The sequence below is a fragment of the Triturus cristatus genome, chromosome 1_2 (genome assembly GCF_964204655.1).
Source record: "Triturus cristatus chromosome 1_2, aTriCri1.1, whole genome shotgun sequence".
NCBI classification, from domain to species: domain Eukaryota; kingdom Metazoa; phylum Chordata; class Amphibia; order Caudata; family Salamandridae; genus Triturus; species Triturus cristatus.
Window position 1 is genome coordinate 35,488,556 of NC_140580.1, and position 14,959 is coordinate 35,503,514.

At 50.5% G+C, this 14,959-nt stretch overlaps 1 protein-coding gene across 6 annotated transcripts in view; it reads left to right on the plus strand.

The window, feature by feature from the left end:
- KDM5B (lysine demethylase 5B) overlaps positions 1–14,959 on the plus strand; it is an 897,967-nt gene that overhangs the window by 73,180 nt on the left and 809,828 nt on the right. For all 6 annotated transcript variants that reach the window (XM_085600396.1, XM_085600377.1, XM_085600387.1 and 3 more), the window contains exon 3: positions 243–365. In XM_085600396.1, coding sequence (XP_085456522.1) covers positions 243–365 — 123 coding nt within the window. The remainder of the gene's footprint in view (positions 1–242; positions 366–14,959) is intronic.

A 14,959-nucleotide genomic window follows, 5' to 3' on the forward strand; every position in this document is an offset into this window, starting at 1 on the left:
GTTTGAGCCTCCAACTCCTTAACTATCACCTCAATTCGCAACCTACATTTTATACAATGCTTGTAAGTGACCTGTCCTGAATAAAGCAAAACATAGTAGTAGATGAGCAAATTTATTGGCAACAATAGATGTTTTTGTGTGTATCTAACAAGAACGCAGTTGCACCTGAAAATTTTGCAGACTTTAAAATAGATACAGCAGCCTCATATTCTAAGGGTTAATGTGTGCTTGCTTCTTTTCAGGCTCAGACCAGAGTGAAACTTAACTTCTTGGACCAGATTGCAAAGTTTTGGGAGTTGCAGGGATGCACGTTAAAGATTCCACATGTGGAGAGGAAGATTTTGGATTTGTATCAACTAAATCGGGTAAGACTAATAATTATCAAAGTGGTCTTGTGTTCTGTCTGTATCAGGAGAAGGGACTGTAGCATAAACAGTCGGTAATTTCAGAATGTCATCTACCGTTATGCGTTTTGAAGTAGTCCCGTAAGGGTCCTAACCTTGATGAGATTCTAGGCCTCAGAATAGTGCTTGACATTTCTTTCATGGGTGAATGACTTGGAAAGGGAATATAATCTGGCTGTAGTGCTTAAATCCGTGTTTTAAGAGGCACTTCTCCACTCATCTCTCAGAAGATTTCTGGATGGTAGGGGTCTCATTTTTACAGAGCTTTGTGGCTCAGTGGATATATTGCAGATAATTTGCAGTCTGTATTTGTAAACGCAATATGAAAACTGTACCTTCCTTCTGCTTTGTTTCTGTACATAGCACTAATTGGCTAAAGAATTCTTGAAATCGTTATGTCCGCTAACATCACTTTACAATATTTACCTGAACTTAGCAGGGAGTTTGGCCACTACTGTACTTAACAACAGGAGATAGCACGTACAAAAATCAGATGCCTAGCTGATAATCTACTCTGGAAATTCTTCTTGCCTAAGATGCTAAGATAAGCAGGCTACTCTTTACATGAGGATTGACTGGTCCTACATCAAAAGGACATATTTAAAGTGCATGTACCAGTCCTTCAGTTAATTGGTTATGGTCACCAGCTAAACCGGCCTAAAAACGATAACCATTTGTGCATTCTTATAGGGAAATATATCACAAAGCAGCTAATTAACTGCACCCACACAGCTACTTAAATCAAAAAATTGATCCTGGTGTCAGACAATCCTCAAGACCGGGGCCTCAAAGTACCTCTACGCATCAGCACTGCAAGGCTTTTCTAATGACAGTACAGGGATTTGCCGATCTCTGTAGCAACAGATGAAAGATATAGCCTTATATTGGGGCTTAAATTGGGTCTTGGCCTTGTTCGTGTGCAAACTATTTGAGCTTTATCCATCTAGCCATTGAATTATCTAGCTTAGGAGTCGACTATCTTGTTAATGATGAGTTGCACTACGCTCTTTCATCCGAAGAGTCTTTGGCTTCTTTTCAAAAGGACAAGGTTGTCCTTTGAACAGTTGCTGCTTTCATTATGAATGTGCTTACTGAGTTTGATTTTTCATGAGAAGACTGTCCTTCGTCGACCACTTTTCTTCTATGGCTGAAGCCATTGTACATACAGTGGATGTCTCTAGATTGATATTTTTCCTGGAAAAGACAAGTTTCTAAACAACTGTTTCTCCGAAACATATTTGTTTCATAGATTCACATGCTTGAATCATTCCAGTTGTTGAGCTGAGAGTCCAATGGTAACATCAGGATAACAATGCAATATAAAACATAGCCATAAGACTTTTTTGTCAAACTTTCTTTATTGATTTTATAAGGTACATACATCGACATGGGCGATAAATTGTCATCCCCCTCAACAAAACGCTAATGACCATTTCAGTGTAATACAAATCGAGTGACCGACCACAAGGCGTATATATGAGATTGAAGCCAAATCACAAGTCTCCAGTGTTATCGTCCTAGAAAATAAAGGTACATTTAAAAAAACTGATAACGTTCAGGCTAACTACACCTGGAAACAAAGATAACATAATTAAAAATGTCAAACATGAAAAGCATGGAGGTTATGGTGGAAGCGCAAAAACTCAGGAGTGGGTTTTATGTGATGGGTGAGAATTATTATTATGTAGCTGTGTTAGATGTTCTTCATGAAGGATGGATAGTAGAAATTGTGTCTGAAACAAATGAAGCGCCCATACTCGAGTGGGGCAGGAGAAAAGGGGGAGTACCTGTGAGAGCAAAGAGTCAGTCAAAATATTGGTCATACTTTCCATTGTAAGGGCCTGCAAGAGTCAAGCATGCCATTGGGATATAGATGGGCCTTCGATTTCTTCTACGCAGCGGCCAGTGCCGCTTTAGCAGCCTCTAAACACACAGTTTGACGTTTAAGAGAAGGGTCTCGGAGGCCTAGGAGTACAAATTCTGGTCTATACGAAATTGGGTACCCCACAATCTCTTATGTGCGCTAAGATTTTGTTCCAATATGGTTGAATAGATGGGACAGTCCCACCATATTTTCCTTGAGGTATCCCAACATCCCACATCCACTCCAGCACCTATCCAAAGTATTTGGATACATCTTCCACAGTTTCTCTGGTTATAGATGCCAGTCATAGAGAAGTTAACAGTCAGCCTCCCGTAGCCCCACAGAGATTTGAATTTATGGACGTCCCAATAAAGGGAATTGCCATTGCTTGGACTCTATACTAGCGGAAGCTCCACCGCTATTGCGGAGGTGCGTCGCCAGCATCGTTCATTATTATCATTTTTTAAACTACAATAAACCATGGTTTATTATTGTTTTCTTTTGTTTCCAGGCTGAGTCATGGGGACGGGGCAAGGGGGATGATAGGCACCAATGGGAAGTGTTGGGCACTGCTATCGTTTTACATGACGGCCAAACTGTCATGCGCACTGCAACTCTCTCCAACCCAGCTGTGTTGCTGTGTTGGAGACAGCAAAGTACAGGCTCCCAATCTCCCTGGGAGCACAAATCCTCAGCACTCAGGCCAATCCTGAAGCTGCTCTCATGCATGAGAGATGCTTCAGGATTGGCTACAGGAGGCCTGGGGGCCTGTGCCTGCAGTGGAGCAACAAGAGGAGGAGTAAGGACCAGCAATGTGGCAGGCTGCAGGCAAGTTTTTGTTTTTTCTCCCCTGTTTTGGTCGAGCCTTGGCAGCGCATGTGCTGCTCTGCGAGGCATGATGTATTCGCGTATGGACTTCAAGCTCCGCCCACTCTCCGCCCACATTTTTCTTTGGCTTGTCGTTGTCTTTTGTAAATGCTGGCTTCTGATTCGTTAATAGGCTTGTTAGTCCCTCCATAGTACCGCCTTGTCTTCATTTGTAACCTCCCATGAGGACTGGCCCTTATTTAGTCAGTAAGCACTATTTTCTTTAATGAGTTTCTCCTACTGCAGGCACAACATGCTTTCCTGCAACACGCCATGCCTGCTTTCACTTTCCAAGCAGCCCGGGACCATGGCGGCTGCTTCTTTGAATTGTGGAATAAGTCAGAAATAGTCAAGCAGCCCTCTGTCCCTAAAATTATCAAAGGGGCCTGGGAGTAATGCTGGAGAGAAAGCCACATTATAATGAATAGGTGTATATGGGGAGGAAAAGTCGTTAATACGTGAGATGAAACTACTGTGTCCAACACATTAAGTGTGCTCAGATAGGCATTGCGTGGTTGATCTTATTTAAGCTTCCATAATGCGTCCCAAATTGTCCTACCCATCACTGTCCTATCCTATCCATGTTTAACGGACTCTCTAAGGGACCATTCCGATATAACTCTGAGTTGGGCCTCTTTATAATAGGAAAGCAAACCTGGTAGCACCAGTCCTCCAACCTCTTTGGGGAAAGTCAGATGTTTGTTGGAGAGCCTGGCTCTTCGTCCCAGCCATATAAAATTAGTAATCCTCTGACAAGCTGAAGAAAAGAAATCCCTCTGCACCTCAACTGGAAGCCCTTGAAACAAGTATAGTACATGGGGAAGTACTGTCATTTTAATGGTGTTTATGCAGCCAATCCAAGTAAGATAAAGTGGAGTCCATTGTTTAAAATCTAATTTTAAACTCCATAACAGGGAGGGATAGTTTGCCTTGTATAGATCTTCCACTTGGGACGTGAACTTTATTCCTAGATAGGTAATTTCTTTTTAACCCTTTGAAAGGGGGAGGCTGCTGCAACCTCTAACATCTCAGTCTGTGGGACCATTAAATTCATCCAGAAAGACTTTTGGAGGTTAACCCGGAAGCCTGCCACATTTTTAAAGAGGAGAAAGTCTGTTTGAAGAGCTGGAAGAGACGTGCAGGGAGAAGTGATAACTAATAAGATGTCATCTGCAAATAGAGATATTTTGTGTTCTGCAGGACCAAATTGAAGCCCTTGAATAGCCAGATTAGCTCTTATCTTTGCTGCTAGGGGTTCGATGCTGTAAGCAAAAAGTAGCGGTAAAAGTAGACACCCCAGGTGCGTCCCCCTGGTCAGCTCAAGAGAGTCCGAGGCTGTGCCATTGATCAAGACGAGCTCTAAGATGGGGAATAGTTATCCTGCATCATGGATTTAAAGTGGTTACCAAACCCGAAGAGACACAGGGTGTCGATCAGGAGTGACCAGTCCACTCGGTCAAAGGCCTTCTCGGCTTAAAGCGCCACCACAACCATCGGGATGCGTTTCTTAGTAGCTTTATCCATCAAAAATGGATTACTTGCCGCAAGTTATCATGGGTCTGATGGCCCTTGATAAATCCTAACTGGTCAGGAGGAATCAGCCCAGGCAGAACTTCCTCCAGTCTATTAGCCAGCCTTTTTGCATATAATTTGGCATCCATATTAAGCGGGGCGATTGGCTTATCAGGTGCACAATATTTAGGGTTTTTCCCTGGTTTAGTAATGACCTTTATTAAGGCATCACTCATTGTTGAGGTCACCACTTGAGAATCTGCTAAGTAAAGTCTGAGCTAAAGGTCTTTAAAAAAGTGAGCGTTAAATCCATCAGGGCCAGGTATTTTATGGAGCTTGAGTGAGTGCATCGCATTCTGGTCCTCCTCTCTCGTAATGGAAACTGTTACGCACCTCCAAGGAGAGTCGTAGAATGTCGAAATTTAGGAAGAGTGATTGATCCCCCTCATTCAAAGAGTCAGAGGTGGAAAGCTGCTAAGTCTCTGAAGATTCCTACTTTCCTTCCTCTGAATGAAACACTGTCCTCTTTCCATCCTGTATCGGACCTATATGGGCCCATTCCTGTTTAATTCCTAACTGGCGTGCTAGGTGAGAATCTATTTTGTTACTTTATTCGTAGGTAGTCTTCCTCTATTAGCATATATAGCCTGAATCTTCCCCTTCAGGACCGTCGCCTTCCTCTGGAGACCAAGAATGGGTCTGGCCTTATGGGGTGGAGTAGGAGGTGTCACTAGGGTCATTAATTGAAAAAAGTTCTTTAATTGTTTTTTGAATTTCAACGTGAAATAAACGATCACTCGTAAATACATTGGGGGAAGTACCACCTGCAATATCCAGATTTTGTCTTAAGCCAAGCGAGTATAACATCTAATGGGGCGTGGTCTGATATACGATTGGCTGTATCACTGCCGATGAAATGGCTTAGTGTAGCTGTTGACTGATCAAATTGTGGTCAATCCTTTAGGATTGTGGAAAAAAAGGTGTAGTCATGTGTGGTAGGGTGAAGTTCCCTCTATATGTCTATTAAGCCCAAGTGGTGTAGTTCTGATCTGGCTGCTTTGGTAAAGATGCCGGTCTGGGATCTGTGTGAATGGGTGGTATCTAAAGCAGGGTCCCAAATCATATTAAGGTCTACCAGCAATATTATCTCCTTCAGCAAAGCTTCCCAGCAAGGAGAGGAAGGCCAAAAGAAATTTGGATTGCCCCGCATTAGGGGCATATATTGTAGCTATAGTACACAATTGGCCGCTGAGTACCCCTTTAACCTTTAAAATCCTCCCATTCTTATCAGTCTTGCTGCCCAAAGTAAGAAATGTATCTCAGGAGTGAAATAGTAATGCTACCCCTTTATGTTTGGAAACATTGGAGGATCTGTAAATAAGTGGGTTGGAGTTGTGATCTAGTCTCATCTCTTCACTCCATTTAAGATGCGTTTCTTGGAGGGCTCTTATATCAAAATGATAATCACTGAGGTATTTTGAAAGCTGGTGTCGTTTATTGGAAGAGTTTAGACCCCTAAAATTCCACGTAAAGCTATTTAAAGTCCTATCCGGAGTTTAAAGTTGAGCCTGTGGATAGGAGTTGCTCCATGACTGATACTCAAGGGTTCAATAAAACTTGCATTCCTTTTCTCCCCCTCCTAAACCTCCCCATCCCATCCCACCGCCCGCATTCCGCACCTCTCCATGCCAGCAAAACTAACCAACTAAAAAAGATTCCGAAATAGAGAGTATAAGCACTTCGATGAACTATCAGTAACATCTATTGTGTAATTAATGTGGTATTGAACACAGCCCTACCCAACAATCCTGATTTCAACATGAACTACATTGCGCCTATGTTGCAGAGAACTGTGCCAACAGGGTAGAGACCTTAAACTTTGCAAATATCCCGAAAATCTCCCACATATCGACAAGCCTCGCAGAGGGTAAACCCTTCATTTATTTCCACCGGGACCAATGTCCCACAGGGAGACCCAGTATGGCAACCGCTATCACCAGAGTATTCAAGAAGTGAGAAGTGGGGGACTGTCAGCAAAGGAATACCCAGGAAGGAAGAAGAGAGCACCACCCTCCTCTCACTTTTATTAGTTTTCCCTCTCTTCTGCAAGATCCATGGTCTAATGGAGCGTTCAGTCTCAGCCGACCCTGGGAATGCCTCTCGGGGAGCATCGGTCCCCTTAGTCACCACTTCAGTCATACCCAATAGTGAGGCAGCCCCACCCAACTCTGTAAAATAATGAGGTTTGTTGTTGAATGTGAAGGCAATACCAAAAGGGTAGGTCCATCTATATTTATTGTGGCGGTCTTTCAGCGCTACAGTGATTGGTCTGAGTTGTAATCTGCGGGACAGGGTAGCCTGGGCAATATCCTGATATAGGGAACATATTGTTCCTTCAAATGTAATATTGTCTGGGTTGACTGAAGGATCAGTTCTTTAATTTTAAACAAATTCAGCTTGGCTGGTACACCCCTGGGTCGCTTCCCTTCACCATCAGCCTGCGGCCCCACTCTGTGCCCACGTTAGATGTGCACCTCCGGGTCATCGCCCAATATGGCAGACAAAAGGCCTACCATAAAAGCTGCGAGGTCAGGGCCCTCACTTCCCTCCGCCAGGTCCCGAACTCTTAAATTATCTCACCAGGAGCGATTCTTAAATCTTTGCATTTAAGGAGGGCGACCTGTAGCTGTGAGTGGAGGAGTTCAGTCTTCCCCTCCATCGGTGTCATCCGTTGGTCCATCTCTTGAAGTTTCGCCTCCATGTCCAGCGCGCAGGACCCAACCGAATCGACATTGACCTGGAGGGAAACTAGGCGTGAATTAACCTCCGCTTTGAAAGAGTTGAATAAAGCTTTAATGTCTGCCTTGACTTCCTCCCGTAACTCTTTCTTAAATTCCGGTAAAGAAGAAAGAAGGTCCTCTTTCGTTAGTTCCATATTGTCTCCTGAGGATGGGCTAATGAGCTTTGGACTGACGGCTGTTGGTGTAAAATAACTTGACCGCTGGCCTGGACCTTCTTAAGCGACATGGAGGCTGGCAAGGGATACAGTGTTAAAGGAATCCAGAGATCGCAGCAATCCCATGTAGGCCCAGACAAGGGTTTCAGTCCGAAGCAGCTCTCTGGGAGAGGACTCTGTTCCACACCTAGGGTAGCAATCGACCAAGTCTCAGCAATAAGCTTGCTCTCTAGATGCCTCTGAAGGTGTAGGCGGCTGTAGTTAAGTGCCCTCTTTTTGCATGGTTGCCCCCACTTTTTGCCAAGCTGCTGATGTACTTTGACTGAGTGTGCCCTGGGTTCCTGCCAAACAGGTACCCAGGGCCTATGTTATATGTTCTTTCCCCAAAACTACATTAAAACAAAACCCAATTGGCACTCTTTGGCCACAGGTCAGCCCCTTGTAAATGGTGCCGCAGGTGCCAAGGGCACTCTGGCCAGGGAAGACCTTTAAGGGCTGCAGGACTTGTTGTGCCACCCTTAGAGGAGTGAGGGAGGGAGAAGGGGGTGTGTGTGGGGGTGTGTGTGTGTGTGTGTGTGGGTGTGTGTTTTTTTTTTTTTTGGGAACTGCTTGACTCTGCCGTACCTTACCCTTACCGCCATAGAGCGCCTATTTGTGTCAGACAATGGGGTCCTAATATATAAACCTATATCCCCCCCGCCCTTTTTTTTGCAGACTGCATGTTTTGGTGAAGAGTAGACATGGCACACATCTCTGTGTGCTATTCCTACAACCCACTGCCCTGGCATAGATCAACCACCCCAATAGTTGGGTTCACTATACCAGTGGTCAGGGTACAGGTGCAGGAGCCCTGTAACCCTACAGTGTCTAAACCAATTCTCAGACATTGTAAGTGCAGTAATGTCATTAAGTGTATATAATGCTGGGAGTTTGTCATTACGAACTCCACAGTACTATAATGGCCTTACTGAAAACTGGGAAGTTTGGCATCTAACTTCTCAGCACATTAAACTCCCACTGATGCCAGTGGGGGATTTAATGAAAAATGCACACAGAGGGCATCTTACAGCTGCCACCTGAAAAACGACCTACCAATAGTGTCGAGGCTGAGTGGCTGTTTGCCAGCTGCCACCACCAGACCAGTTTCTGGACCCCTGAGTCGAGAGCCTGCTGCTCTCTGAGGGGCGAGGGGGGAGGTCTGAAAAAATGCCCATCCTCGGACGAGGTGCCAATCCTCCTCCCCTAGGGTGGGCAGGGTCCACGAAGGGGAAGCTTCAAAGGCTTGCTGCCTTTGTGAGCGTCCTCAGGCCTTTGCTGCTTCCAGCAACTGGCCCCCACCGGTTATGACCCCCACTTTGGGCGGGAGAATTGGTGGGAAATCCAAGTGAGGAAGGATGGTGTGCCCACCTTTGCCAACCCCACCCCTCAGGTGGGGTAGGCGAGGTGAAACACAACTCTCAGTCTCTGCCATCTTGCAGATGGGGGACCCAGCCAACCAGAGTGATGCATATGTCCCCTCCCACTGCTGGTTGGCATAATAGGGGGTGTACCCACCCCAAGGAAGGGACCCATTGGTCCTGACCTTTATTACCTGTAACTCCCTTAAATCTAGTATTTAGGGGCACCCCTGAACTTTACCTACTCGGACAAGAACTGACCAAGGAGAGAAGTACCGAAGAGCCGTGCTGAAACTAAGAAGAGGAGGACGCCCACTGACTTGACCCTAGCCGAATCAGCCTGTCTCCACCTCGAACCTGCTCCAGCGAAATCCGGGTGTATCCTGCAGCCAGCACCCTCGAACACCCAGGACCTGCCCTGCCTTCCACAAGAAAAAATTGGTTCCCATGAGCACTGGATTTGCTCACCCACAGATTCTGGCTCCGGCCAAATCTGCGAGTCTGCAGCACTCTGCACCCGACGACCACGGGCCGAGTTAAGAGTGGCCCAACACCGCGAGGAGTTCTCCCCAGCGATCCTAACCTGAGATATGGTGATCTCTGACCTGCCTTGAAACTCCAAGCAAAGCCTGCAGCCTCTTTCTGGAGGATCCACTAGACCGCGACTGGAGCTGGTAAGAAAACCCAATGCCTAAAGACATCCCTTCACCAGATGCCCCACGGCCTTGGATGGCCCAACCAACTGTGTCCCAGAATCCCCAGGCATTCCAACTTATCTCTCCAACCGGTGGTCACCTCTAGAAAATCTTCATCCTCGAACCTGCAGTCTTTATTGCAACCGGAGAATCCCCATTAAAAACAGGACGCCCGATGCCAAAACAGCACCCTGCACCCAGCGCACCTGCGCTGCTGCGGGTGTACTTTGGGTGCTAACTCTGATCCCCCTTTGCCCTGAGCATAATTCCAGGAGCTTTGCTCCCACAACCCTCTGGCTTTCTCGTGAGCAGCCACCAACCGGAGGCCCCCTATCCCCCATTGGATAACATTGGGCCTCAGCACTCTGCCTCCCTAGTGCCGCTGAGGGTGTTTCAAGAGTGCATCCTTGACCCTGGAGGAACCCTGGTTCTTACCCCAGAAAATCAACTCCCACTAAACAATACCTACCTGCAAACCATTAACTTCATTTTTCTCCATAGGAATACGTTGACTGTTTATCCTTTGAAATTGTTTTAAGTGTGGAGTTGGTTTGTATGGAACATTGAAAAGCTGTCTGTGTACTAAAAGTGTATTACGTACCTTTTGTCTAGGAGATTTATCAGTGTGGCATCTAGGCATATCACAATGATTAGCAAAAGTAATCTAAAAAGTAAGGTACATAGTAATCTGAAAAGTAATTTCGAAACTTTGACTAACCTGTAATGTGAACCTGCATTCAATTGTAAAACATTACATAAGGATTTTGCAAAGCATTTATTTCACTTACCTGCACCAGGCTTGGCTTGGTTCTAGAAGTAAAATAACGAAATAATATTTTTGATACAAACCGATTGGTCTGAGTTCGGTCTTTGAGTTGTGACATCATTTGCTGCCTGAGAGTGTACAACAGATACTTGACACTACCCTCTGATAAAGCCTTACTGCTCATCCACACTACCACAAATTGAGAGTAAGGTGCTATCTACCTTTACCTCAACCTACCTTTGGGGTTCCACCGGACTCTGTTTACACTAAACCTCATTTTGATATAGTATATACAGAGCCAGCTTCCTACAGAGGTGCCCTCCACTTAAATCAAAATGTACCTCTCCAGGGCCCACACGGCATATCCTGCTGGGCAGCTGCCTTTTAATGAGGCCCCGTCTCCAGACCATGTCGCTCGTTTAGCAGGGAGGAGATGATGGTGTCACGCTGTTGCGTTGCCTGCCATGCAAAGCTGGTATCGCAGCCAGTGATCAGAGGCCCCACTCGACCACGGCCCCCATCGTGGAGCCAGGCACCCGGTACCTCAGAACCTTCGCAGCCGTGCCAGCAACAGAACTGCCAGCTAGGGGAGATCAACTTATTTGAAGTATGCTGTGGAATCGGGCGGCCTATGCAGTACCCCGCCACCCGCTCAAGAGTGTCTCCCAGTTGCGCCCCCTTACTGCCTCGCCGATGCCGAATCACGGTTGTGCTGCCATCCACATCAGCGGCTCTAAACGATAACAGACTTCTCTCGGTGGCTGTGCTACCCAGAGCTGGGCATTCACGTTGGGTATGCAGGAAGGCAAGGCCAGCACGCGGGCGGCGTCTGCATCGGCTAGGCCCAAGCCGTCACAGCTGCCATATTTCCTCGCCCACCGTGAGCTGCTGTCCCCGCCCGGTCCTATGATGGTGTTTAAATGATAGATGCCATCAGATTAGGGTCTGTGGATTACATCCACCCAGCCATGATGGTTGGCCACGCCCCTAGCCATAAGACTTCAACAGACCTTTAAGTATCCTATTCACCTAATTGGGAAAAAAAGCTTTAGCCAATTGGAGATGATCAGTTCGAAGACCACACACTGAGAGGCCACCTTCCTTCGGATTTATACTACAAGTCGTGTGAAGGGATTCCCATGATTCGGCTCCTTCTCCTTGGTCATTTTCAACTGTGACTTTGTGATTCCGAAAGATTCTCATATCTGTGGATTTACCACCTGACTAGTTCAGACATCCCCTTACTATTTATTGCCTCTATCCTAACCATAAAGGTAAGGGCTGTAACATTTTGCTGCACTTTCTCAATTTATTCTCTCAAGAACCGACGGAAGTGCCGAAGGGATAGGTGCGACCAGATGGCCGAGGGGAAAGGTGCGACCAGATGGCCGAGGGGAAAGGTGCGACCAGATGGCCGGGCTCGAAAGGGAAGCCATCTGGTCGCTCTGTGCCCCAACGAAAGAGTGAGTGGGCGCCGGGGCATGGGGGACCGGAGGCCCAGGGCCCCAGCTGGGCCCCAGCCATGGAGGCTGCAAGAGGGACCCGACGGACCCTCCGACCCGGGGCCCGCGGACACCTTGACAAGCAGGGGAGGCCTGCACGGGACCGACAGACCCCTGTCCTGGGCCCTTGGTGGTGCGGCAGGCCAGGGCCCAGGGCTGGAGCCCCCGACGCGGAGCCCCTGGACCCAGCCAAGGCTCCCAGGCACGGAGGCGCATGGGGAAGCCTCCCTGGGCCCGCCGGATCCCGTCCCGGGCACCCTGCCACGCGGCAGGACCCAGGACAGAGCCCGGGGTGGGGGGCTGCCCTCCCTGGTGCCCTCAGGGGCCCCGACCGGTACTCCTGAACCCAGACAAGCAAGGGGAGGCTCCCCGGGCACAACGGAATCCCGGGCCTTTGGCAGAGCGGCAGGCGGGGGGACGGGGACGGGGACCAGGGCCAGAGCACCCGACCCGGGGCCCCTGGACCCAGCCGGGGCTCCGAGGCCCGGAGGCACAGAGGAAGCCTCCCCGGGCCCGACGGACCCCCATCCCTGGCACCCTGCCATGTGGCAGGACCGAGGACGGAGCCCGGAGTGGGGAGGCCGCCCTCCCCGGGGCACTTGGGAGCCGCAGAACCCAGCCGAGCAGGGGGAGGCTCCCTGTGCACGACAGAACCCCGTCCCAGGCCTTTGGTGGGCCGGGGTCCGGGGCTGGAGCACCCGTCCCGGGTCCCGGTGGGGCCCCTGGACCCAGCCGGGGCTCCTAGGCCCGGAGGCATAGGGGAAGCCTCCCGGACACTTTCCCAGGCACCCTGCCACGCGGTGGGACTGATGACGGAGCCCGTGGTGGGGAGGCCACACTCCCCGGGGCCGCAGGGAGCCCCTGAACCCAGCTGAGCAAGGGGAGGCTCCCCGGGCAAGATGGAACCCTGTCCCGGGCCTTTGGCGGGGCAGCAGGCTGGGGGAAGGGTCCCAGGGCTTGAGCACACAAGCTGGGGCCCAGCGGCGCCCCTGGACCCAGCCGGGGCTCCCGGAGGCGAAGGGGAAGCCTCCCCGGGCCCATGGGACCTCGTTCGGGCACCCTGCCACGCAGCAGGACCGAGGACGTAGCCTGGGGTGGGGAGGCTGCCCTCCCCGGGCCCCTGGACCCAGCCCAGCAGGGGGAGGCCCGCCGGACCCCATCCGGGGCAGACTGCCACGCGGCAGGCCCAGGGACGGACCCAGGGCTGGGGCGGCATTCTGGCCCGTCCAACTGCCGGCTGAGGACCGCTAGGCCGAGAGGGGTCCCAGAGTACCCTGTCCCTAGTAATCCGGAGGAAGGCTACCCCCCTTTCTGGTATCCTGTGCGCACCGCAAGACGGAGGGGACCCTAGGCGTGGACGTGCCCGACCTCCTGGAGCCCAGGCTTGGATCGGGGAGGCAAATGAGCCCTCATCGGGACTTCCAGGCCAGCCCGGCCATCTGGTCGCCCTTATTGGAAAGCATTGTGTGCGACCAGATGGCCGAGGGGAAAGGTGCGACCAGATAGCCGGGACCTAAAGGACTCCCGTCTGCCCGCCCCGAGCCTTCGTGGTAGGGCTCCCGCCTGCCCACGCAGGGCTGAGGGGGCTCCGCTTCCCGGGGGGCTCGGGGACCCCGGCTGGGCCTCTGGCACGGGGAGGACCACCGGAGCTCTCGATCCCGGGGGAGGACTACCCGTGGAGCCCGTCCCGGGCACTTTGCCACGCTGTGGGAGGGAGCCCCCGGACGCCTGGGAGGTGTTGCCCGGGTATAGCCCATCTGGTCCCCGGCAGAGAACCACCAGCCCGGGCGGTGTGTCGGGCATACCCTGCCCCTAGTAATCCGGAGGAAGGCTGCCCCTCTTTCTGGGAACCCGTGCGCACCGCTAGACTCAGGATGGGATCCGGGAGGTAAATGAGCCCTCATCGGGACTTCCAGGCCGGCCCGGCCATCTGGTCGCCCCATTGGAAAGCATTGCGTGCGACCAGATGGCCGAGGGGAGAGGTGCGACCAGATGGCCGGGACTGAAATAACGCCTATATGCCTGCCCCGAGCCTTCGCGGGAGGGCTCCCGCCGGCCCTTGCAGGGCTCGGGGGCCGCAGGCCTGGGGGGGGCCGTAGGGCTCGGGGACTCCACGGCTCGGGGACCCCACGCTGTGCCTCAGGCATGGGGAGGCCCGCAGGCGCTCCTGGGGCTCAGCCGCCCGGGGGAGGACTGCCCGGGACCCATGGAGCCTTGCAGGTCTCCGGGGCTCTGCAACAGGGACCCTTGTCCCGGGCAGATGGACACTTGGCAGTCCGCAGGACGGGGGCTCCCAAACCCTGACCGAAACCCATGCCCCGGGGTCGGTCCCTGCTTCTCAACCCAGCCAGGCCGGGTAGATCGGGGAGCCTGCCCAGGCACGAGGGACCCCTGTCCCGGGCACACGGACCCTCAGGACGTGCGCTCGTTTCCCACACATTTTTTCCAAAATTCTGCGTAGTGGCGCTACGCCAACTACGCCCAGCCCTAATTATAGTCGCACTCAGCTCAACATTAAGTACCAAGACCCAGTAGATGGCTAAAGAGAGGCTCAACCGGACTATAACTGAAAAAGAATCCGAACTTTCTTGATCCAGAGTCGTTTTTCAGTCATTCAAGGAACAGTAGGAACCAACGTGGCAATACAAAGGAGTCAGACAAGGTGCTTCGCACACCCTTACCGGTCTATGATGCAGGTACCATTAAACCTAGTAAGAGACTATCGGATAATGATGATGATGGCAGTCTATTATGAATATTTTCCAGATCCTGTGGCTGAAGCGCAAAAAAAGAAAATTTCTCTGCCAGCTCTACCCTCAGCACCTCAAACCCAGCCCACCGCTCCTTGCACATCTTCGGTGGTTCCACAAAGACTAATTACACCAATACACTCTCCAGCAGTATCTCATGTGCTGCAAACAGAACATCCATATAATGATCATGTCTATGCTGAAGACCAACAAGCAGAGCTACTACTCTTTCTCCAGGCAATACTG